The sequence below is a fragment of the Diabrotica undecimpunctata genome, chromosome 5 (assembly GCF_040954645.1).
Source record: "Diabrotica undecimpunctata isolate CICGRU chromosome 5, icDiaUnde3, whole genome shotgun sequence".
NCBI classification, from domain to species: domain Eukaryota; kingdom Metazoa; phylum Arthropoda; class Insecta; order Coleoptera; family Chrysomelidae; genus Diabrotica; species Diabrotica undecimpunctata.
This window is the reverse complement of record NC_092807.1, coordinates 108622603-108650466: the sequence shown is the minus strand read 5'-3', so window position 1 is coordinate 108650466 and position 27864 is coordinate 108622603. Positions and strand designations below refer to the sequence as shown.

At 32.1% G+C, this 27864-nt stretch overlaps 1 protein-coding gene across 4 annotated transcripts in view; it reads right to left on the bottom strand.

Moving 5' to 3' along the window:
• Nucleotides 1-27864, bottom strand: part of Camta (Calmodulin-binding transcription activator) — a 1863487-nt gene that overhangs the window by 1242461 nt on the left and 593162 nt on the right. For all 4 annotated transcript variants that reach the window (XM_072532541.1, XM_072532543.1, XM_072532542.1 and 1 more), the window contains exons 4-5: nucleotides 2194-2530; nucleotides 856-1064 (exon numbers count right to left, since the gene is read on the bottom strand). In XM_072532541.1, coding sequence (XP_072388642.1) covers nucleotides 856-1064; nucleotides 2194-2530 — 546 coding nt within the window. The remainder of the gene's footprint in view (nucleotides 1-855; nucleotides 1065-2193; nucleotides 2531-27864) is intronic.

Sequence of the window (27864 nt, the reverse complement as noted above, 5' to 3'; positions counted from 1 at the left end):
TTTCGCATGTGAAAACTTAAACAATACGATTTTAAGCTTAATCCTATTCAACACTTAATCTCTGGAGAAATATAAAAAGTGACCAACCTGGAGATCCACCTTGTTTTGTATTTTAAAAAGCTTACAGCTACATTTAGTTACTCGATAACCTTCCGACGATCCCTGTAGAAGAGACACGTGGTTTTATTAATCCATAAAAAAAAATGGTTACGACGAACGAAGGCTTTATCTAATATTTTAAACTAATATTTCATATCCTTACGGAATATTGAATGGAATAATCCATAACTTAATCCTTTAATATGATCCATAAAATAGTTTTTAAAATGATCCATTAATGTAATTTTTAAAAAATATGGTCGATCGGTCTGTATTCTATAAATGCTCACTTCAAGAGACGAAATAAGACCAACGACCAGAATTAAATAATTCGATTCGAAACCTTGACTATAGTGATCTGGAGCCGTTCAAGGAACTCGTTACACATTATTAAGACATTTTTAATATAAAAGGCAATAGCCTAACAACTGTGTGAGACAAAGTCAGATGTTGTCACTTCCTGGCAAATAGAATGGTAGCAGAAATCATCTTCACAAGTCCAGAATCTACCATCTATTACACAAAAAGTACTTACTTTTGAACTATCATGAATAGCATAGCTAGAACTATCATGAACTATCATCAATAGAGTTCGCCAAAAGCATGGTAAATGTGCAGACTTCTTAAACGAGTGCGTTAACCTTGCGGAGCGTCGAAGCATTTAACGGGAAAAGATACAACAAGATACCAAAAAATAAACAATTACTTTATGTAAAGAAAAAAAAATGTTGCAAAACTATTTAAAATGACACCAACCTGAACCAATCGGTGTCGAGAGTCCTCTACTGCTAGGTGAATCGCTGTCTTGAATTCCCTCCAACGCTTGTACCAAAATGTTGTCGCTGCCATCTTCTATTTCGACAGTGGGCTGATGTCTGGCTTCTTCAGTAGGTGCTGCAGTTTGGATAAGAATATGGCCGTTACCGCTGTCGCCACCGCTCAACAAAAATATTGGAGAGCTTAACCTATTAAAGATAAAAACACAAAGTTATTATAAACTGTAATTGAAAAATTATAATTATGTAAATTTTTAGGTAAACATCAAGTTAATGATGTTGCTACTAAGAGATCAGTGAAGAAATGGTATTAAGAAAGTCTGATCACGTAAGCCAATATGCGGAATAAACATAGTAAAACACCAGAACCTGATGAAGTGCATGGTAAAAATTTTAATTTCAAATCACAGCTCTTTCGAAGCTATTGAACATTATAATAAAATACTGGTTACTATCAATATTTATTCCACTTTCGAAAAAATCCAATAGTAGAAAATATAAAGAACAGAGATTAGTTAGTTTGATGAGCCATGTACTTACAGTAATTTTCAATTTAATTACAGTCAACTTTAATTTAATTCAGAGCAAGACTCGGAACAAGGAAAGTACTTCAGTTTGTAAGTTTTAATACAAAGAGCCAGAAATCTTAAAAGATGGTATTGCAGTAAATGGTCAACTTATAAAGAATATTAGATATGCAGGTGATACGGTATTGTTGCCTCCAAGGTATGCAGGGGCTCCAAATGATGATGCATAATTTTGTAGAGACATGTTACAAATACGATATAAAACTAAATAAATAAACTATATATATATATATATATATATATATATATATATATATATATATATATATATATATATATATACCAATAAATATAACTAACCATAGACTAATTACCTTAAGCAGAACCATAAACAGAGTTATGTGGAATGGAATAAGATCACAAACTTTTAAAGATAAAAGAGAGATATTGCAAGAAGATCCACTATAAAAAACTTTTAATTTAGACAGAAATGAAACAATCTCCAGCAAGTAGCACCATGTTCTTTATTTTGCACATGATTCAACGCTACTGCATAAGAAAAAAAAAGCAACAAAGTATGGGTTTCAAATCAACATTAAAAAAAAGTTAAAATACGTGATTATGGAAAGGACCTTAGATAAAGGACATGAAATTTTGAAGATAATAAAGGTAAATTTAACTTGAAAGTCTTTGTTTTTATCAAATCTCTTATTTCTATAAATTAATGTATGAATCAATGTATAAATGTCGAAATATGCATGTTTTAATTTAAATAAAGTTTTTGTACTAACCGTTTTACCGACTGAACTAGTACCCCCTTCTTGATTTCGCTTTGCTGAATTAGAATTTGCCCAATCTTTCCATTTTCCGAGTCCTCTAGGATAATGTTATTTTTTGTGTGGGTCAGTGCGTCAGTTCGAAGAAGAATGTGACCACTGTCAGTGCCTTTGGCGTTTCGAAGTAGAATGAAGTTGTTCCGGCTAATTTCGTTTCCAGTAGACGTCGTTTGGTTTTCGTTGAGCGCTGTCGTCGTTATGGTACGAATAATCTTGGAGTTGTTAGCGTGATGCATTTGTTTAACGTTTTTTGGAATTGTAGTTACATTCGTTGGTACTGCATCGTTTGGATCTGAAACAATTTAAAGGTAGTTAATAGAAATTCTCCTTCATTACTAAAAGACATAATTCATTCATTTGGACTAATATTTAGCATTGGAAGCTAGTGACTAATAGGACCCTGATATAACGCATGTCCCTAAAGTTTTCGAAAAAAATAAATATGTATTTGCTAATTGTAAATTAAGTTTATTTTATTAACTAAATACAGGAAATTAAGTCTACATATTTAAGGTTTATAATGTATTATTATAGAACAGAAAGAGGTCCGTGATCTTCGATGGCACGTAAATTTGGTCTTGCATGTGCAATAGGCCTTAGCTGATCTTCATTTTGGACTCACCAGCCATTATTATACGCCATTCGACTAAAAACAGCCCAAAACACTTCTATAGGCCCCGCCTGAAGCACGTTTGGAGGGCTGTTGCGCTTGAGAACATAATCAAATATGTCATTATATATTAATAACAAATATGTCATTCTCCGAGTCGGGCGCTAAGTCAGCCCAAAATATGATTTCATCATTCAGGTGATGAGTATTTATAAATTGAACAAGCTTTGTAAGACACCTGTCAACGCCATTGTCAGAATTGAGAGCTTCACCGCGAACACGCCCAACAAACGGCTGTGAAACACCAGCTTCTGAGATGGCACACCATACCAAAATTTTATCAGCAAATTTCACTTTTCCCTTAAACCCAACTTCATCCGATACAGTCATTCGTGAAACATCGCAGAAGACGCAATATTAATAGCCCAAGATGAAGATAGCCTGCAAAGACTGGTCCATAGATTTAACATAAGAGCAAAATAATTTAATATGACAATCTCATCAATCTCACCATCATCTCAAAAAACTAAAACAATAGTATTCAGCAAAGAAACAACCAGATGTAAAATGGATATTGATGGCATCAGTGTTGAACAGGAAATGGAAATAAAATACCTGGGAATTACACTGTCTAGCTGTGGAGACCTGGACAAAGTGAAAGATCAAGTACAAGAAGCAAATAGACTGGCAGGATGCCTTAATAACAGTATATGGTGAAACAGACATATTAACACTGAGATGAAATCAATAATTTATAAAGCCAGTGTAAGTACAATAATAACATATGCCTCAGAAACAATACCTGACACAGCCACAACGCAAAGGCTACTGGAAACGGCAGAGATGAGAGTACTGAGAAGAATTATAAGACATACGCTGAGAGATCGAAAGAGAAATGAAGACATTAGAAAAAACATGCAACGTACAGTGTATAATGGACAGAACTAGAATGGACGCAAAATAGAAAAAGAAAGAGTAGAATAACCACTTAAGCAGAATGGAGGAGACCCGTGTTGTCACAATAGCAAGAGATAAGTCACCAATCGGCAGAAGAAGTATCGGACGATCGCACAAAAGATGGAGTGACAACCTTCCATAGTGGTATTAATCCGCCAATGAACAAGCAGAATTGCTTATCAAGAGGAAGAAGAAAAAGGAGAACTTGATCCAATGCTTCCTACCAATAATACTTTTAAATCTAAAACTTTCCGAAAACTACAATGGCACTATCAAGGAGTAAATTATACGAAAGGTAATGTTATATGTAGTAAGTTATAGTGAACGACCGGTAGTGTATGTACAAGCATTTACAAGTTTACAATACATTGCCAGGTAACAGTATACTGTTTTAGCCAATCAGCAGTTCAGCTAGAATTGTATTTCTTATCATTTTTGTTGTACAATATATAAATTGATTACTATGTGCAAAGCAGAAGAGCCCTTTAAAATTTATTTTAAATATTCTAATAACGAGAATGTATTATTTAATTTTGTTGACGTCTCAAAAAAAAGAACACAAATATTTCAGATAAAAAGAGAATACATCCTCTATCCTGCTGGAAGACCTATAGAGCAACTAAAATATAGAGACCTTTAGAGTCTTCTTTCTTACATTTCGCCAGTCTATCATGAATTCTACACAAACCTGAAGACAAACGTGGAGACAATAGATAATGATATTGGATCGGAAACAGATGAATAGGTGACCCAACTAAAAGTTTTATGTTTTTTCGTACAAGATTAACACTTGACATAGTGGCCCAACTGACATTTTTTGTATTAGAAAAGATTTTTTGTTAATTTTTTGCTCATTCGACTCCTATAATATAAAAGGTTTTAGGAATGTTTGTGTAGATTAATAGAATAATATGGTTAATTAAATTAGTTAAAATTTTTAGTTGCGATATCTCAAAACATCAACTATTTTACACTTAGGCCATTGTGCTTCTGGAATGGAGTGCTTCATATGTATGGAATAAATTCATTTTTAGCGTTATTATGTACTAAATGAAAAAAATCTGAGGCAGGTTGATTTTTATTCTTAAATTAACAATATACAGTATGAAAATATTATACCTCTCCACCACCCCTTTGAATTATAAGCACCACCTCGAAAATTTTAAGTAACAAAGGGGGTCGTGTGGCACCTTGTTAGAAAGGGATTTTAGTCCTCTGTTTAGGAACATAAAGTTTTTTAAGTTTGGTGCAATCATAACTGAGAAAATTGATTTTTAAGTTGTAAAATTTTGATAATGTCTCTATCACAAAACTTTAGGTTGAATGAAAATAATAATGTCACATAATATTTAAAATGTATTTTTCAATGTACTTTACAATTAAATTAAATGTTCAAAATGACCACCATTCACTTCTTGACAATAATAACCAAGGCGATTTTGGAATTCTCGTACAACATGTTGTACGGCATCGGGGGTTATTTTGTTAATTTCTTCCGTTATCCTAACTTTTAAATCAGCAATACTGATAGATCTATTAAAATATACTTTAGATTTTAAACAACCCCATAAGAAGTAATCGAGAGGAGTCAAATCAGGGGTTCTAGCCGGCCATTCGATAGTTCCACGTCTTCCAATCCACCTATTGGGAAAAACCTCGTTTAATAATTTCTAACTATACGTGCAAAATGCAGTGGAGCTCCGTCTTTTGGTAGTAAATAGATCTATCTGTCTCATTTGGATGATTAACATCAGGAAAAAATCTTCGTAATGTAGGCACTAAAAAGTTAATCAAAAAATCTAGATAAACCTCACCATCAACTGTGCCCTCAAAAAAAAAGGACCAATAATTTCATTGTTAATGATACCAGCTAAAATGTTAACTTTTTTAAGATATTGCGTGTGGGTCTCACACATCAAGTGAGGATTTTCTCTGTTCTGTTCTGTTCACAGTTCTGTTTATTAACCGTTTCCCTTAAATGAAACGTCGCTTCATCAGAAAACACTATTTTTTTATGAACTGCAACTCTGCGTTCATTTTGTCCATCATCATTTCACAGAATTCTTGCCTTCTATCAGGATCATTTAACTATCATCTTCATTTAACTCCTGAACCAACTGAAGTTTATAAGGGTGGTATTTTTCTTTATGCAAAACTCAAAATAGATGATTTGCTTACATCATTGACGGCGGCAAGTTCTCGAGTTGTCTTATACCGATTTTGCTCAATCTCTAGAAGTACATCTAACTTTTTTCATCAGTAAATTTAACATTTCTACCTGATTTTTCAAAATTTTTTACATATCCAGTATAACGAAATTTCTTTTCAATTTTGCTAACTGTAGACTGCGAAACTTGTTGACCAGGGTATTTATTATTAAACATTTCACAAACCTCCTTTTGAGTTCTTATTTTATTACCACAACCAATCATAATTAAAATGTCTATTCTTTGAGTCTCGGACAAATGAGCTATAATTAAATTTAATACGCGCACAAATATTATACTGACGTCTTGTAGTAACTTTAAATACCTAAATAACAGTAGCCTACTAGATTCATATCAATTGTTTATTTGGCTTTTTGACTAATATTTTATTATCTTCAATGTTTTTTTCCTAATGCAGAACAGAACGAAAATACCTGATTATTTCTAAAGTATGTTTTAATAGACCAGACAATATCGCTGATTTAAAAGTTAGGATAACGGAAGAAATTTACAAAATAACCCCCGAGGTCATATAAAATGTTGTACGAGAATTCCAAAATCGCCTCGGCTATTGTCAAGAAGTAAATAATGGTGGTCCAGTTGAACATTTAATTTAATTATAAAAATCAATTTTCTCAATTATGATTTCACAAACTCAAAAAACTTTATATTGCTGAACAGAGGACTAAAATCCATTTCTAACAAGGTGCCATACGACCCCCTTTGTTATTTAAAATTTTCGAGGGGGTGCTTATAATTCAAAGGGGGTGCTGGAGGGGGATAACATTTTCGTACTGTAAATTGTCAATTTAAGAATAAAAATCGACCTGTTTCTTTTTTTTTTTCACATTAAATAATAACACTAAAAACTGAATTTATTCCATACATATGGACCGCATGGTATAATATATATATACATATATATATATATATATATATATATATATATATATATATATATATATTATATATATATATATATATATATATATATATATATATTATATATATATATATATATATATATATATATATATATATATATATATATATATATATATATATATATATATACATATATTCAGCTTGTTTCATTCTGCTCTGTGTTTGGTTAGAATACATTTTTTGAATCCTTTCCAAACGACGACCGCAAAAAACTAGCATCGATTACCAGGACACTGTTTAAATATGGAATAAAGAACCAGTTTCTTTTTGCTCAATTAAATTCAATGAATATTTTGTGTCATCTTCAGGACCTCCCTGTGAACATAACTTTTCCGTCCTCGACAGGAAGAATCTAATAACAATATCCTTTCGGTGAGTTGGCACATAATAACCTTGTAACGGACCCACTACAAAAACCATCGGATTATCAGTATCAGCAAAAATGTAGATAGAACAGGAGGATGGCCATCGAACAAGCTTGCATAACAATTTTCATTAGTTTTTATATTACAAAACAGGGTTGGATTTAGTTTATAAGAAAGGCGAGAAATGAATACGAAGGTAATTTTTATAGGAAATACACAATTAACTTTAGTATTAAAACTAAAAAAGTTTTACTACTATTATATGTCAAATTTACTAGAAATACGTACCTATATTAAATAAACACTTTTAAAAATGTACGTATAAACCACTTTTTTACTTTGACAATAAAAATTCTATAATAAAACAGACAATTATTCCTTAAATTTACCTTGACTTTGTGTAATAAAAGTCTAGAGCTTTCTAAAAAAAAATTAACTGGCCCATTATAGGCCAGCTTCATATTTATAGATCACTGATAATGTTATTTTATTAATCCTTAAAATTTGTTTAAATTTAAAGAAAAAATCTGCATAGATATTTCAGGCTGCAGTAAACTGCTAATCGAACAAATCTGCTCACTTCGTTTATATTTATAGTCATAGTCATAGTCATCTTTATTGATCCTTTAAGACATTCAAATAAATGTGTAGGATACGTCACTACAGAATTTGGTATAAAAAAATATTAATGTGTATAATACAATATTCACAGTGTAAAAAAAATTGACAAAACATAAAATATATAAAATACCATTTTTACAAGTAAAATATGAAGCTATTGCAGTTTGTCCTCAAGATATTCATTTATAGAATAATATGCTTTTCTTAAGAGTAAATCTTTAACATTTTTTTTTAAATTTAGAGATAAGTGGTATTTCTTTTCACAGTCACAGTTTTTGGCAAATGATTATATAAGGTCAGTCCCATATATCTGAAGCAATTTTGAAATTTGGATATTCTGTGTTTAGGAACTCGTAAAGATTCAGCACTTCTTGTATTGTAGTAGTGATTATCTGAATTTACTGGAAATGTATTGATTTCCTCTTTGACATAAAGTAAACATTTATAGAAATATAGGCAGTAGAAAGTTAAAATTTGATGTTTAATAAAAACTGGTTTACAAGACTGTGGATAATCCAAATTAAAAATTTTACGGATAATTTTTTTTTCGTTAATGAACACTTTGTTACTATCTACTGAGTTCCCCCACAAAATTACATTGTAGCACATGTGGCTGTAAGCAAGGCTATAATAAACGTTCATTAATGCCGAGATGGGTAGTGTGTTTTTAATTCTAGATATAGCATAAAAAGCTTTATTCAATTTCATGTTCACTGAATTCACTTGCTCTGAGCATTTGAGATTACAATTAATGAATACACCCAAAAACTTTGTAGAGTGAGTGGAAGATAACATATTGTTTCTATCGTGGATGGTTAAGATATAGTCCTATTTAGATGAGTTGTATGAATGAAAATAAATAATTTGCGTCTTGTCAATGTTTAATATTAGTCTGTTGGTATTACACCAGCGTAAAAAGCAGTCAACAACAGTCTTCATTGTCATTTTTAATTCCTCTAGTTTACGTGCAGAGACTATTAACGAGGTATCATCAGCAAACATTGATATTATAAGTGCCCTTATGTGATCTGGTAGGTCATTAATAAAAATTAGGAATAATAATGGTCCCAGCTCGGATCCCTGTGGTACTCCTTTATTTGTCGTGTATGGTTCTGAGCTTGATTCTTTCATCTTAACAACACTCTTCCTGTCACTTAAGAAGTTTATTATCCATTCTAGAAATATCCCTCTAAAACCAACGTTATATAATTTATTGCGAATAAATGTTATGTCTAAGCAGTCAGAAGCACGTGATATATAAAAAAATAGTCCTGCCACGTGGTTTCTACTATCTAATTCATCATAAATACGCTCAAACAAGCTGCATGCAGCCATGAGTGTTGACTTTTTTGATCTAAAGCCGTGTTGGGTTGGAGTTAATAAATTGTATTCTTCTATATAATTTAACATTGTGTTGTATACAACCTTCTCTATTACTTTTCAAATTATGCAGGACAGTTATAAGGACAGATACTGATCTATAATTTGAAATATCATGAAGGTCATTCTTTTTGAAGATTGGAATAACTTTTGCCATTTTAAATATGGATGGAAATTGGCTGGTTGTTATTGAGAGATTAACTAAATGGGTTAAAGGAATCGATATATGATGGGTTAAGATGGATTTTTTATCTTTTTTCGATACTTTATTGGCTTGCAAATTTACACTAAGTGAAAATACTTTATAGTCACTGAAGTGACCCTCGAACACATTTGATTTATAAAGATGTGGTTCGATATTTGTCAATATGTAATGCAATTTTGTAGATGATGTTTTACCTACTTTACCTACGAAAACTCTTGTAGGAGCCTCAGATGTGACTCTCAGATTATAACTTACTAAAAACTCGTTAGAAGATTGCTTATTATTAGACATGACAAGATAATCAATGTTTAGATCCCCACAAATATAAATATCATGATATGACTTACTACATAGCTCCAATTTATTATGTAATTTACACAGAAAACTCTGAACTTCTCCTGATGGCGAACGATAAACACTAATAACACAAATTTTCCTATTGGCTATAAACAGAGAAATCGCACAGCACTCACACACCATTTCTTCACTAAAGTTAGAGACATCTAATGTTTTGAATTTAATATCAGTTTTGATGTAGATGATGGATCCTCCATGGATATGGAACTTTCGACAAAAATAAGAGGCGATGTTGTATCCATTCAGGGTCATAAATTGGATGTTTATACAATTAATAATAATGTTTACAAACTATTTTTATTAATAAACAAGTCTCGAAAATATATATTATTGAATCTTTAAATCTAAATTTTATTTTACTGCTCTATAAATAAGACACTGGTACTTAGCGTTATCAAAATGTGCAGCATTTCAGTATTCAGTTGAATGTCAATCTGTGCACAAATCGTTGTTTTTTTTTTACATATAATTTAAATATATTTTGCGCAGATAATTTATACTTTTTTAAAATATAACTAAAAATAGCAGTTACTTGTTGAAAAATAGCTACTGCTCGAGGTACTTGTTATGCCAAAAAACTGTGCTATTATTAAATCGTTGTTATTTTTCCTTGTTCTGTTACTAACTACATAATATTTTCACTGCGCCTAATGAGATTAAAACATCATGTAATTGGCTATATGGCACACTGCCAAAGCCATACCAAAAAAAAAACGGGTGTAGAAGTTATACTTCTATACACGCGTTCACCGTTACGAATTTATATGGGAGTCATCTGCACAATCATTACATATGTAATGCTATAGGTAAGAGAGAGCAGAAAAAGAAACAGAATTAGGTATCTGGTGCATCGTTTGCTGTATATACACAACATTTGACCTGTACTAGGAGTATAGTAAATGAAGGATTGAATCAATATTTTGATGAAAATTGTTGAATGCAAAAAAAAATTTACACATACTCTGCAGTAAAATTCATTGTTTATTTTGTTATTAATATTTATTAATATAAAAATACAATACAATAACTGCAACATAATTCAATATAATAATACAATACAAATTAAAATGCAATATTCATAACTTACTTACGCATATGTTTAATTTACCATGATAATAATATTAATAAAAAAATAATAATAATATTAATAAATATCAACTATATTTACAAAAGGAACATTTTTATTCTCAAGACAGAAAGAGAGAGAAAATATATCTTTTGACTCTCTCTTATTCATATCTTACATATGTAATGATTTTGCCAATTCACTCCCGTACCAATTTTCAACGTCGAACGCGCGTATAGAAGTATAACGTCAAAAAACTACATAATAGTGTATTATTGACTGTCTCAGATGTAAAGACAGTTTTTGATAAGTTCTTAATAGCTAAGTAATAAATAACCAAAGATGTGAATCAGCCAATATATGCTTGATTCTTGAATTATAACAAAGCCTTTACTTAAATAAAGTATAACCACTTCGTAGAATTACTCTAGGACAAACAGAAGTATATAAATGATATCTGAATAAATAGCAACTTTAAATATAAACAAAAAGCTATCATAACTGAAGAAAACGAGTTTTTTTCTCAGACAAAGTTTTGAATTATCGCTTATCCTGTTTAACATGTATTAAAAAGAAATAATTAAAGAAGCTTGGAACAACTAACGACTGTATAAAAATAAAATGTCGACCCATCAACAATATACGATTCGTAGATAACAGTAGTCTAATGGCTTAATGATTGAGTAGTAGACATAACAATGAGGAAAATGGCTTAACGTAAAATGAACACAGTTTGTGGTATTAAAAAAAAAACTCTGCAATATTAAAAAGATTTACCAATACATGAAGAACAAACAAACAAAATCCAAAGTACAATTATCTGAAAATAACCAATATTGAAGATAATGAGGAAACTAAAGAAATTGAAGCAAGCACCGGACAAGCAAGAAATGCATTCAATAAAATGAAAAGAGTATTTTATAGAGCAGAAACATCACACTATCTTTAAAAATAAGACTGCTTAGCAACATGTTATTCTATGGAATAAAGGATTGGACATTAAAGAAGGATATCAAAAATAGGTTGGAGGCCTTTGAATACTTGAAAATAAGATGTAGCTTACAAGTAAGTGACGCACAGAAACCAACAAAAGCTAGTTTTGTCAAATATTCTCTAGTTTAGTTCTGTCGTGTAAAATTATCCATAAAATAATGTCAAACACATTGCTTGAAGATTGACTACTTTTCACTTGTTTATGATTAGCTTTTTTTGTTGAAAAAAATATATATTTAAAAAACCTGTTGTAAAAGAATCATTACTAGATCGACCGAACAAAAACAGCTAAAGTGTACTATTAATTTTTTTTAAGTTATACTTCTATACGCGTGTTCGACGTTGGAAATTTGTACAGGAGTGAATCGGCAAAATCATTACATATGTAAGATATAGGTAAGAGAGAGACAGAAGATATATTTTCTATATCTTTCTCTCTCGAGAATAAAAATGTTCCTTTTGTAAATATATTTAATATTTATTATTATTATTTTTTTTTATTCATATTATTATCATGGTAAATTAAACATATGCGTAAGTAAGTTATGTATACTGTCATTTTTAAATACTTATGAATATTGCATTTTAATTTGTATTGTATTATTATATTGAATTATGTTGCAGTGCATTGTATTGTATTTTTATATTAATAACAAAATAAAAAATAAATTTTACTGCAGAGTATTTGTAAAAATTTTTACAATTTAAAATTTAACTCCTTTTATACATATATGAAAATAAAAATATATATTTTCATTAAAATATTGATTCAATCCTTCATTTATTATACTCCTATTACAGGTCAAATGTTTATATACAGCAAACGATGCACCATATACCTATATACCTAATTATTTTTCTCTTTCTGCTCTATCTTACCTATAGCATTACATATATGTAATTATTGTGCAGATTGACTCCCATATAAATTTGTAACGGCGAACGCATGTATAGAAGTATAACTTCTACCGGCAGTCCCACTGGACTGCCACACCCGTTTTTTTTTCGAAACTGAGTTTCTTCAAATTTAAAGAGTATTTCTACTATCTTCTTCTTCAGATGCAAATCCACTAATGGATGTTAGCGATCACATTTTCCATTAATTCTCTATTTCTTGCAAAATGTATCAGAGATTGCATGTCGTTAATCCCTGTCCATTGCCTTATGTTTCGGAGCCAGGACTTTTCTTGCGTCCTATTCCTCTCTTGCCTTCAATTTTATAATATACTATTTACTATACTATCTACTATACTACCCTCTACTATAACCTATTATAAATGAATAATATAAAATATTATAAATTATTTATTATTATACCGTTTAATATAAAACGAAATCTTAAACGTAGCCGGTCCTGGATTCTCAGAAGACCATATGACTACTTGAAACAGCGATATAACCCTATTTTATAATTTTTATGTAAGCTTCTTAAAAGTTTTAATAAAGGTTAGTGAAATATTGTTTACTGCAGGCGAAAAATTCTTTTAAAAAGTTATCTCCACAGTTCCAATCCTTGTTAATTTAAAAGTTGATAGAAAAGTTAAAAACGAGATTGCATTGTTACAAAGGTTTTGTAAATCTCGTTGTTGTGATTTGGTTTTGAGTTAAGATATAACTGAAATATGAAATGAAAACATATTTTTCTATAAAAATAAGTGCGTATACAAATTTCAGTGAACAAACAATAATAGATTAGTTGGAAATTTAAGTATGAATAGAATATGATTTCGTTTCAAAAATTCGAAAAAACCGATTAAGATTTAACAATATTTGGAAAGTCCAGGGCGACTAACGATCTTTCGACCAGTCGAAAATACCAAAATGTACAATTTGGGAATTTCATAGAAATTTAGAAAATGGAATTTTGGTGTGTTTTCAAATGCTAAAATGTAATTGATCAAGAAAGAGAGAGTGGAAAGGGAATTGCTAAGAGAAGCTTATTTTGAAAAAGAGAGTGGATTTATCTGTTGCGATGCCGTCGAAAGAGTAATATCAAAGTAAAGTGAATGTGTTAAGAAAAAAATTTCGAAAGTGTCTTTTCTGATTAATTTTTCCTGATTGTACGGACATTAGTACCAGATTGTAATCGTTTTATGTTAGGGTATTTCTTTTCCTTGATAAGATACCTGATCTGTCGAGACAGATCTTTTTTTTTGTTTTTTTCATGGTTGTCTTATTGTAGAGGCTTGTTTTCCACTATTACGAGTATCTCTGGTTTGTTTCTGTGAAAAATCCAGGGATTTGCAATTACTTTTACTCCTTTGCAATCTTGTTCTGCTTCGTCTTGTCAGTTTTATATATTAGCTGCTTCATTTTTGTCTAAACAATAGGCACTCAACTTCAAGAGACAGACTGCAAAGAATGCAGTATTTACAGGTTGAGTATGATAAATGTGAATATGCACAGAATGCAATCGGTAAATTTTTCGTAGATTCCGCTGAAGATAGCGGGGAAATAAGGTGAGGCAATAGGACTTATTATTATTATATAGTGGGTAGTGCATCCTATTGTTCTTCTAGGTTAAATGTGGGGAAAAACCTCTCACATGTATTTCTGATTCAAACCACGTTCTTAATGTAATTAATTTTTCGCAAAGTCATATTTCAAAAGACGCATTATTTTTCGCTGCCTTAATCTTCTTTTGAGACATCCACGTCTCAAATGTCTTGTGTGATTCATTTAGATACTGTCCCTAAGGTGTTACCCACTGGCCTTAGCGGTATTGCATATTTTCTTCCACCTGTTGCAATGGTAACCGATAGTGACTCCTCCAAAACTCGTATCGTCAACACAAGCTCGAGTTCATTAATGGGGCCATCATTTAATATCGATTACCTTACCTTTCACTAGGCCTCAGGTCAATTTTAATACATTAAAGCCTTGTATAAGGAATTTTCTTTGCATAATGGGGCGTCTGATGATAACGCTGCCGATACAGCTGCGAGGGAAGCTAACCCTGGTACACTTGTTATAACGAAAACTTAGCGTTGTGAGCCGAAATTCTTTTTGTCTCGGGATCGAGACAATTATAAAGAATCTTCTAGACAATCGAGACAAATATAAAGAATCTAAAGAATATTAATTGAGATAGTGCGACCACAATTAGGTCAGAAGTTCCTAGAGTGGTAGTACACCCTTTTCTAGATTTAGCATTTGGGGTATATATGTTCAAAATGTATTTTTCTTTCTCGTTTGTGCCGATTAAAGGCATTTGTATCTTGTTTCATTAAAATGTTCGTGAAAAGCAAGCTGAATTGTTCGGGAGATAAAACTTCTCTCGGTTCCTCGTATATCGGAATCGTTGCCATCCAGTATTACCAATGCGGATAATCAGTTGGATATTTCGAAATTATTTCCAAAGGAAATTATTCACCGTATAAAAGTTGTATGTTGAGGAATGCTACCATTTCTTATGCTTTTGAGCATCCTTTTCTTCTTGCTTCGATCAATGTAGTTGTTGTAAGTATGTTCGAGACACGTATGGTTGAAACATGTAGGGCCCCAAAGTACGTCCAATTAGATATTATTTCGGAATAGTTGTTGCGCATTTTATAATGTTGAGGGTCCCATACATCATTGTGTTACTTATTGGAGGTTCATTTTTATTGCTATAAAATATGAGATATATTTTTTGTCTAAAGCTTACGTAGATTTATGTATTCCAAAGCTCCATGTTATATTAAAATAACGGTTTTGCCTTTTTATGCATAAAAACCTTGTTCATTGAATAGTATAATAATCGTATTTTATCTATTCTCTTATTTATAGTAATTCTGCTTTATTCTAATTTTATAAGTCTACTCCTAGCTTACAATTACTCACTGCTTTTTACCAACAAGGAGCTCAGTCTTAACCCGAGCTATAATGTGTTTATTGCATTTCAAATTATTATAATTATCATTTATGGATAAAGCTTACGGAAAAATACGGAAATAAAACTTCGTTTTACATTTTTGCATTTTATCTTGCTTATCTCTGTCCAGATAGATTACTAATCTCTAGGGACTGTGTTCATATACCAGCTTTTTCTGCTTCTGGTGTTGATTTGTTTATTCGTTTCGAATTGTAGTGGCCATTCTGGATACAATTATTCTATTTATACTAAGTGACATAGAAATCCGAACACCCAGTTTAAATGATTTTATTTTAATACAATTTTGTATAAGTACTTAATGAAGCATAATAAGTAAATGATTAAAATTTCAAAATGATTGCATTGCTTTAAAGCCCTTTTACCTTTAATAATGTGTGGATGCCCCCCAATGTGTTACGCATTCTCCAACGCGACTAGGCATGCTTCTGATCAGGTGGTCAAGGTCCTCTTGTGGTAGCTCATTCCAGGCAACCACCAACTCCTCTCGAAGTGCTTGTAGAGTCTGAGGAGGACGTTGCAAATTGAGCAATCTCCTACCCATCATATCCCACACGTGCTCAATTGGGGATAAGTCGGGAGATCTTGGTGGCCATGCTAACAATGTGACATCAATATGTTGAAAGAAGTCTATTGTGACTCTTGCAACATGTGGTCGGGCATTATCTTGTTGGAAAGTTGGATTTGCCAGGGTGTCAAGATAGGGTAGAAGGTGGGGTTCTAGAACTTCTTGGATATAACGCTGCACGTTCATGTTACCTCTTATAAGGATTAAAGGTGACCTGGAACCATAAGCTATAGCACCACAAACCATAACTCCAACAGTGTGATGAACATGTCTTTCAACAAAAAACTGTGAATTCCTCCTTTCACCACGTCGCTTTCTAACCCTCGCTCGATCATCGTGCATGCCTAAACAAAATCGAGACTCGTTACTAAAGACAATACTGTTCCATTCCTGATTCCAGAGTGACCGTTCCCTGCACCACTGAAGGCGATTACGGCGATGTTCTGGAGTTGAAGGGAGGACCCAGTGTGGTCGGTATGAAAACGGGCCAAAACTTCTCATTCTTCGGTAAACACTTCGCATGCCAAAAGGTCTTCTGTGTTCTGAAAACCATTCATTTGCAATGAAGCTGGTAGTGGAGAAACAGTCTCTTAAGGCCAATAATCTTAGGCGGCGATCTTCACGGTCTGTTGTTCTACGGCGGCGTCCAGTGCCCCTTGCTCTTTGCGTTCGGCCTTCTTGAAGCCATGCCTGATAACACTTAACCACGGTGTCTACACTTCTTTGCACTCTTACTGCAACTTCCAGAAAAAAAAGTCCAGCTTCCCGAAGTCCCATTATACGGCCTCTATCAAACTCACTAAGTTGACGAAATCGTACAGGTCTTCGTACTCTGGGCATCGTAACCAATCGTAAAGAATGTCAAGAACCACAATCCGCCAAATTTGGATCTTTACTCCGGCTGAAATATTCATTTTTAGATTGTTAGTGAATTTAAAAACAAAAAGTATAAAAACCGGAATCTCCAACTGATAAGGCTAAAAACTTTATCACTTCTTTTTTTTAAGATAAATAAATTACACAAAATTTTATTGAAATAAAATCATTTAAACTGGGTGTTCGGATTTCTATGTCACTTAGTATATTTGTCTTAAATTTTAGTTTTCGTTGCGCAAAACCATTTCCTTGGGTTTTTCAATCAGGATGTTCGTCTTCTCCCAATTCTTAGCCTTCCAGTACTTATGTTAGAAGGTCATTTGCAGTATTTATCTTATTAGGTATCAAAGACATTATGATTTTTGGCTTCTAATCATATACCTACATCACATTTCTTTCTGTCCTCGTTCTTCTTCGTACAGTCTTTTTGGTTTATTTGCCCGTCCATAATATACTTATGATTCGCTTGTATAGCCAAATCTCGATGTTGCCTCAAGTTCATATATTGTATCTTAGGATAATGGAGGAATGTACTTCCTATTAGAAAGATATCTCTTTTGTGTATAGTATTGATAGTTGTATAATTGTAGTTATGTATATTTAGTATGTAGTTATGTATGTAAAAACTATTTTCGCTTGTAAGTTTATTGTTTTTTATGTTTTTTTGTAAATGTATAATTCTTTTTGTAGTCATGTAAGTGTGTCATTCGTTTCGTAACTGAAGAAGTGTTTACATAATGTTGCAATTTCTCAACTGAAAATAACCATTGCTTAAATATTAACAGATTTTTTGTCCCCCGTATATTTAGACAAAGATGCTATTAAACAATAAAAGGTTGTTTTACAATGTTAAAATGAATTGGGCTCTTCATGCATACATTGTATCTTAACAATTAAGCATAGCCAAATAAGTGTCTGTGATAATTATAGATCGCTTTGGTAATTATCTCCTACACATAGCGTTAACTTTGAAAAAAATAACTGTTGAACTAACCGCAATTAGTTAGAGGCTGCTTAGTAATTGAAGGGACATTCCATCAGACAAGCAAGACAGTCGTGTCTTAGTAAGGGTTGGAAGCACGCTTTGCCAGTCAGTAACAGAGAGTTGTTACATCCAGTAGGAGTAAAGGCTGCTCTGTCAGTAGCAGAGAGTCGTTCCATGCGGTAAAGGTGAAGGCTGTTTCAACATCATCAAGTACAGAGATAGTCGTTCCATAGGCCTAACAAGACAATCTTGTCTGAGTTAGGGGTGGAGACTCGCTCCGCCATCATCAATACTTTTGTGGTTGATGCAGTCGAAGAAGATATCATTTTCGATAGCAGGTGCTATCATTCTGGGGATACAGTACAACTTACACAATTTGTTACCAAAACAATTTGCTTCTATATGGAGTACAGTTTACTGATATATGCATTTTTTCTGTTATATTTAAATACGTTCATTCATAAACTCTATTGAATCTTGTGCCACGAATCGAGAGACATTTTAATCTGTATTTGGAACATTTAAATTTAACTTTATCAGAACATTTTACATTTATTTAAACAAGTGTTTACTATAGTAGTTTTGTTTAGCATTTGTATCTATACCTATATAGTTTATAATATAATATTCTTTTGTCTTATATACAAAATCATATTATCGCCATACATTGATATTTAGGTGACAATCGGCTTTAAAAGTCATTGTTCTTTCCTGGCGTGGCTTTCTTTTTCAAAACAGCTGTGTTTTTACACTAATTCGTTCACCTCTTGTAAAGCAATCTGGGTTATGAATAATTCCTTTTTTTGTGTATTTACCACGCATATTTGAATGTGTAAATATTAGGAATTTATATAACCTTTGTTTGTTTATTTATTTTACTTTTTACATAGAGTTTCGTAATTATAGTCCTCTTGCTTTTATTTTCTATGGTAATATACATACCCAATGCAAAAGGGAGAAAACCAGCGAAAACCATAGACATTCTCCTCCTTTTCTGATGGCTTTATATATTATATAAAGGTCATCGTATGTTCAGAACCCAACACAAATATCTAGATTAAACATAGACATTCTCCTCACTTTCTGATGGCTTTATATGTTATATAAAGGTCATCGTATGTTCAGAACGCAACAAAAATATACCAAAATTTTTAGCCGAATCGAATAAGCTTTCCACGTATAAATTGCTTCAATGACTTATGTTCACATTATTTTACAAGCATTTAATTTATCGTTAAAATAATTTTCGTTAAAATATTAGTTACTGCAAAATAATTTCTCCTAATATGATAAAAAAAATATAAAACTTTTTATGGAAATCGCAGTAAAAAAATGTAAAATTAAAAAAAACCAATCACTTGTTCATAGATTCACTTTAAACTGAATACTGAAATATTGCACATTTTGATACCGCTAAGTAGTACTGTCCCATATAGATATGTCAAATAAAACTTATAATGATTCAACAATTTTATATTTCCGAGATTTATTTATAAATATAGGTAATAGTACACGTATATTATTAAATGTGTAAATCTACACAAAAAAGTCCAATGTTTTTAATTTTTTATTGAAATGATATATTGGAATATTACAACAAAAAATTAAAATTCATTTTGCTCAACTGAGGCCTAAAATATCTATGAAAAATTCTTCTTTAAATCTAAACAAATTTTGAGAGTTGAAAAAAAAATAAAATTTTCAGTTATCTATAAATATGACGCTGGCCTATAATGAGTTAATATAATGTTTATTGCCTTCCATTTTTTCCCAAAAACTGTAAGCTGTCACTTAATCTCTTTTAAAATTATAAAACCACTTAAATACTGAAAATAAAGTGAATTTAAATGTACCTACTCCAGCGATTAAATAATTAAAAACATTTACAGCTTTGTGTATTTTGTGTATTTGAAATGTAAATTTATAAGCATGTTAATAAAGTTAAAATTTCGTTTCACTTACCGATCTTCAACTTCATCTTGGGAACAAAATGAAACCCCCGATATGTAAAGTTTAAAAGATAATGTAGCAGAATTTGTAAACATTTCTAACTTCTAAGTAGCAACATGTTCCCGAAATGAAAAGTTTCAGAGAGAGCACCTGAAACGAGCTTTATTTTCATTTTCAGAGCCGTTCCTCAGGGATTTCGAATGTCAAAACCGGGGGTAATACGCCCTCGGGGATGTTCTTTCGATGGACTTTTCGACAGCGAATGATGATACCAAATCGAGATTTAGAGAAAAATATGTTCTATACTGAAATCTTTCGTTTTACATTTATCAACGAATAAAGAATGTCATATGTTTAAATTTTCTTAATGGACGATATATTTATCTATAAAGTAGCAACTATATTTTTATACAGGTATAAAAAATTTAGTAGTTTGTTTTAGATAATAGCTAAAGATACTTTTGATAAAAAAATATCTGTAGTCTATTACTTCTTACACCTAATATCTTTCCTGTTCCTAGGCAAAACCCTATTTCTGTAAGTTTTATGGCCTTATAGTTTTATTATTAGGGCGCTAATATGACTATAGACTTCCTACTTCTTTATATGGGCTTGGAACTGGTACTAATGTTGTTGAATTACTCAATCTTCCCAACAGTAGATCAGGCGGAGAGCTAGCGAATAAATCTTGATATTCAAAATACCACTTCTAAATTTGGCACATTTCTTTATTAATTTATTAATTCCTTAACCTTCAGTTTCTTTTTTTACTATTTTTTCTTCAAAAAATAGTTGGCGCCCTCTCTCTTTCTGTCCGGTAGACTTAATATTCTGTTCTATTTTGACAGAACAGCTAATTCCATCATAGACATATGTTCTATGGATTCTGTGCTATACTCCCCACTGTTTTAGTCAATCAGCTTTCAAACGTGCTGGGATATATTTTTTGTCTGTAGTTGAAATTTATAAAAGAAGGAAATATGAAATAAGGTTCATTTTATGGTCTGCAGAAATCTCTTCGGTTTATGGAACAATTTATTAAATAAGACTATGGAATAACCACATCCAACCAACTAATACTGCAGCTGTTTTCAAGACCACTCAAATGGCAAGTACTTAAGACCTACCCACATAATCTGGAGGCAACATCATCCCATACAGAAACAAGCAACCCATCGATGCCATAAGTATCATTTCATTTTATTGTAAAGCTAAAGGCAGGGTTTGCTTGTGCAAACCAAATATTATTTTGTTTGATGCTAAATAAATATGATTAGTTAATTCATTGTTTTATTTGTTACCAACTGAATTTTTATTGTTTAATTCATAGTTTAAGACAAGACGGATTCACGCTTGAGGGACTGAACTAGGCGAAGCATAGACGATAAGCTCCCATAGTTGATGGAGGTATTATTTTATAATAGTAGTTCAATTCTCTTTGGTAGTCTTATCCTTACAACTGAAAAACAAGGTTGTCCTATTGGAACATCGTGTACATCGAGGACAATTTCAAGTAAGATTGTGCAAAAATACGAAATGGCAAGATTTTTCCTAGCCAGTGCGCCAATACTAGACATCCCGTAGGTATTACGTTATTAGCTGCTTTGTTTTATTTACTCCAAAACTATTGAAAACATCGACCAAAACAACAAAATGGAAGTAAGAATAAATGGACACTTAAAGGAACCTATGACATAGATAACGGAATGCAACAGGAAGACTCATTACACCATATACTCTTTCAATTTAATCACGAATGAAGTCATCAAAAGCGTCAACAAAGAAAGAGCATACATAATGAGAAACACTAGACTTAAAAGGGGCGCCTGACGACATTCTGATCTCGTCTTATGACATGACCCGTTTATTAATATTTATGACTATCTTTATCATTATTTTTACAATATCTGTTAGTTATACAATTTTTCCAAGTCTTTTTTTCCTTGAGTAACTTACGATTTTACATTTAATTGTATAAAGACTAAATTTCATTTAAAGACATTCGTCCATACCATTTAGTTCATTCTGTATAGTGTGACAATCATTAATATAATTAATTACCGAGTAAATTTTTAAATCATCTGCATAACAAATAGTACACAGAAATTTACTCACATAAATCATTAATTCTTCATTTTAGGGTGCCTGTCCGTTCCGAAAGTTTGCGATCATTCTGGCTATAATGAGTTTGTTGGTTGCTATATGGAATAGCTGTGTCGAGTTCTTTCTATCCATGCTCTCAGATTAGTAAGCCAGGATGTTCTTCTTTATCCTGGGACTCTTTTTCCTTTAATTTTACCTTGAAAAATGCATTGGCAGTAGCTTATATCTGCCTTGATTTCTCATTACATGTTCCAAGTACTGCAGCTCACGGCCCTTCACGATAATGACCAAAGCCGCGGTTGTTTTCATCCTCCATAAGACTTTGTCTGTTCATGGTATCTTCAGAATCCTTCTGTATAACCATAACTCAAAAACCTGAAGTTTTCATAGAGTTTTCGACTTCAATGTCCACGTTTCTACTCCGTACAGAAGCACTGAGTACACGTAACATTTAAGGAGCCTTATTTTTGTTTCTAGGGTCAGGTCATGGCTCTTGAACACAGAGCTCATAGTCAAGAATGCACTTTTTGCCTTTCCAGTGCGACAATCAATCTCTTGGATATAGTCCCACGACTCATTGATTATAGTTCCCAAGTAGTTGTATATTATCAAGTCAATTTTCATTTGGTTCACATACAAATTTGCTCCAGTTATGTTTTCCTTGCTTATAATCATTAGCTTGGTTTTGCTGGTGTTTATATTCAGTCCATATGTTCTACTTGTTTCCGTTATTTTGTTTCTTAAGTTTTGCAGCCCTCTATGGTATTGGAAAAGACTACTGTATCATCTACATACCGCAGGTTATTGAGCTTGACTCCATTTATTAAGATGTCTTCATCAATATCGTTCAGAGCCTCTTCAAAAATGTGCTCGTCCCCTTAAGATTTTGACTTGATCTATATATTTTACATCTATTCAATCAATACAATAATAAGTTAGCTATTATTTTTAGGTCTCTTCCGTGAATCCCTGTCCTCTTGGCACTTTCATCATTAGTTAATGCCTGACTCTATCGAAAGCCTTCTTTTAGTTAAAGAGGCATGCAAAAACATCACAGCTGACATCTCTACATTTCTGAAACAATACGTGCACGCTAAATAAAGCTTCCCTCGTACCAACGGCATTTACAAATCCAAATTGGTTGGGAGTAATTTGTTCCTCGCATTTCTCGTAAATTCTTTTGTGGATGACTTTTAAAAACAGCTTCAGCAGATGGCTCATTAGGCTTATGGTCCTATAATCTTCATAAACTTTTGCTCCTGGTTTTTTGGACAATGGTACGAACTCCGATTTGAGCCACTCTACTGGTATTTTTAATGCCTTGTATACTTCATTAAATATTTCAGTTATTATTTTTATTTGTTCTGCATCTAATATCTTCAACAGGAATTTCATCAAGTCCCGGTGCCTTTCCATCCTTCATTTGTTTGACGGCCGCCGTTATTTCTTCTGGTAAGATTTCGGGATCTGAATTTTGTTTAATGATGAGTTCTTGCATTGTTCTAAGGTCGTGAAAAAGTTTCTACAAGTATTCTTCCCATACTTTCTTTTTATCTTCTTTGGTTATGGCAAGATTGCCTTCACCTGCTGTTATTTGTCCGCTGTTGCGTTTTTGGCACTTTCCAGTCATTTTTTTTTTTTCACCTTTCGATGGAAATTGGAGTTAACATATCGACTCTGATACTCCTCTATTCCTTAACATTGTTCTGTTTTTTGATTCTCTTTGGCTTCTCTTATCTTTCTTCTGACCAATTTTTTTTCTCTGATCAATAAGTTCAAGTATTTCATCGGTCATCCACGATTTCTGTTTCTGTGTATCTTTCTTTAGGTGTTGTTTTTATTTTTCTCACTGTTGGTTGTATGATGGTCAGACTTTCCTCTATAGTTCCTTTTAGCACATTTTAGCACATTTTTATTGAGTTTTTCACTCACCTTCAGCAAACATTGGGATCTTTCAGTTTTTTAACATCATACTTCTTTATCAACCTACTTGCAACCTTCTTCATTCTACCTTTGAAATTACCTACAACTGGTAAATGATCAGAATTTTTTGTCTGCCTCTGGTATGTTTTGACAGCTGTATAGCTGTTTCTATACCTCCTATTTACTAGCATGTAATCAATCTGATTTCTTACAATCCTTCCCACAGAATCCTGTGAAAATTTCCAGGTGTACAATTTTCTTGGGTGTAGCTTTTATTCTTATTTAATTTGCTTCCGCAAAATCTCCAATTTATCTCCGCGATCGTTCCGGTTTCCTAGACCAAATGGTCCAACTGCACATGATGTTTTGCTAGCCCCAACTTTGACGTTGAAGTCACCCATAACAATTGTTAGGTCTTGCTTTTTCAAACTTTTCACAACTTGATTAATGCAATGGTATAGTTCTTCTACCTTTTCTTCTGTTCCTTCTGTTATAGGTACATACACTTGAATTATATTGATGTCGATTAATCGAAATCATTAATAAATAACAAAAATAAGAGTGGACCTAAATTTGATCCTTATGAGACTGCAGATTAAGGTATGTATTTGTGAGAATTATAACATAACCATTATAAGAAACAAATTGAGTTCTACCTGATAAATCATCATCACTGGCTCGACAACGCTTTTTGGGTCTTGGCCTGTTCCAGGATTCTTCTCTATTTTGATCTGTTTCGTGCTTTTTTTTATCCAGTTTTTTTATTTTTAACACTTACACTGCCACCATAGTGAGAAAAAGAGGGTCCTTCTGGCCGTAAATATTTTCCCCTCTATATACACACACAATTAAAAACTAAGCATATATTTACAGGTTTCTTTTCAAAAAAACGTTAATTTGCGTTTGTTAGAGATAATAATCACCATAATAATATGATTCACGCGGCCTTGTTGGCTGATATCGTTTATTACAGCCGTGTGCATCATATACCGATTCACACAAAAATAAGTCCATATAATTCACGCGGTCTTGTTATCTAATATCGTTTATTACAATTTTATGCCCATTCCCAAAAGATGAGTCATTTCTTGCAAAAATGCAATTTCGCAAATTTCGCTATAAATGGATATTATTCATTTCCAAGCGTTAGCCCGTAGGTGTTAGTCGATTTCTCTGAGTATTTTGTGTAAATCTTTATACTGTGAAAATGAATTACGAAAAAGAACAAGAAAAATTAAATCGTCTGTGGCAGGAATATCTTTCAGATAAAGATAATGAACCATTTGAAGATTCTGATGATGAGTTTCTCCCTAGTAATTCTGATAGTTCTTTAGATAATGAACCAATTAAAAAAAAAAGTAAAATTAATAAATCAACCAAGTACTTCTGGCACATCAAGAAATATATCTGATAGTGTAATGGAAACAATAAATAATGTTATTGAAAACAATTTAGAAGAAAGTGAAGATGAGGATAAAGAAAGTGAACACATTGATAATAGTGCGAATTTATTGTGGAAAGACGTGAGTGGACAGTATATGAAATTATTTGATTTCACTGAAATAGATGTTGGTGTAAAAGCAGACCTACACGGTGAATATTTTGATAAAGGTCCTTTAAATTTTTATGAGTTATTTCTTACTGACGAGGTATTGGAATTAATGGTGACGGAAACAAACAGGTATGCAAATCAGCTAAAAAGTACTGTAAAATTACCCCATGCCAGAATTTCTGAATGGCGTGATACAAATGTTGAGGAAATAAAATGTTTTATTGGGAATTGGGATCTTGATTTGGATGGGCTTATGTCGTTTTCCTACAATTGAAAGTTATCAGTCTAAAAGTAGTCTGTACGATAATAAAATGAAAAATTAGATGCCTAGCAACCGTTTCCAATTATTACTCAAGACATGGCATTTTCATAACAACGAAATAGTAACAGATGATAGATTACAAAAAATTTCTCCTTTGACAAACCTGTTGATAAAAAATTTTCAAAAACATGTTGTTCCCAAAGAGAATATATGTATAGACGAATCATTAATACCATTTAGAGGACGGTTGAGTTTTCGGCAATATATTAGTAATAAAAGACATAAATTTGGTATAAAACTGTACAAATTATGCATTGAAAAAGGATACACCTATAACTTCCAAATTTATTGTGGCAAGGATAAACTACCAAATCAATCGTCCTCTGAAAATGTAGTACTGACTTTGTCTAATAACCTACTGGATAAGGGACGTACAATTTATACAGATAATTATTACACCAGTATTTCTCTAGCCCATAAATTACAGAACAGAAACACTCATTTAGTTGGAACTCTAAGAATCAACCGAAAATTAAATCCCAAACATATAATTGATACAAACAGTTGCAGCTGAAAGTAATACAGGAGTGGTGATTCAAAAATGGAAAGACAAACGCGATGTTTATACTCTAAGTACAAAACACACTGCCGAACTCACAGAAGACAGCCAAAAGCCAAAAGTTGTAACTGACTACAATAAACATAAAATATACATCGATATGTCTGACCAAATGAAAACATACACCACCTCATTGAGAAAGGGAGTAAAGTGGTATAGAAAGTTAGCAATTGAACTGCTTGTGGGTACTACGTTAGTAAATTCGTATATATTACACCAAGAAGTTTCAAATGAGAAAATGACTATAACAAAATTCAAAGAGAACCTTGTAGTAAGCCTAGTAAAGTCCATTCAACAAAACCCTAATCCTAACGACAGTCATTTGTTGGAAGACGTAGGTTCCAGTAATCGTCGAAGGTGTGTTGTTTGTTATAAAAATATTGCTAAAACTGGACGAAAAAACGCTCAATTGAAAACTCCTCAGTCAAGATATCTTTGTACACAATGTAATAAGCATTATTGTTTGAGTTGTTTTTTTGAAATACACAAATGTACAAAATAAACATAACTTTTAAAATTTTGCAATTTTTATTAATAAATAAAATTTTTGTTAATTTCTTATTAAAATAACAATGTATGAAAATGATAATTTTCGTTAAAAAATAAATAAATAATAGTTGACTTGAGTATACAGTTTTTATCAGTAACTCACTTTTCAGGCTGTGAGAATCAAACATTGGTTAACATATTTCAGAGGCCAAATAGAGTTTCTGTTGCTTACAGCCGTCTATTTTTATTATATATCAACGATACATTGATATGAGAGACCAAAACTGCTTCTCGCAGCTTTTATAATTTGTGATGCGTGAGAATCGATATTTGATTCTCGTGGCTGTAAAGTCATATTACCCGTGCATCACGTTATGCTTCTCATGGCAGTGAAAGTGAAGGTTGTTATATCATTTTCTATTTGTTCTAAGTATCTCGCTAGCTTCGGTCTTCCTCTTGTTCTTTTTCCTACTGGCATCTGTTTGAATATTTTGTTTGGTATTTCGCCTTCTTCCATTCTTTCTACATGTCCTATCCAACGCAGCCGTCCTATTTTAATGAATGTTATAATATCCGGATCCTGGTATATTTTGTATAGTTCAGAGTTGTATCTTCTTCGCCATATTCCGTTTCCTTAGGTGCTTTTATATATGTTTCGCAAGATTTTTCTTTCGAACATGGCTAACAACGTTTCCTCTCTTTTAGTGAGTGTCCAGGTTTCT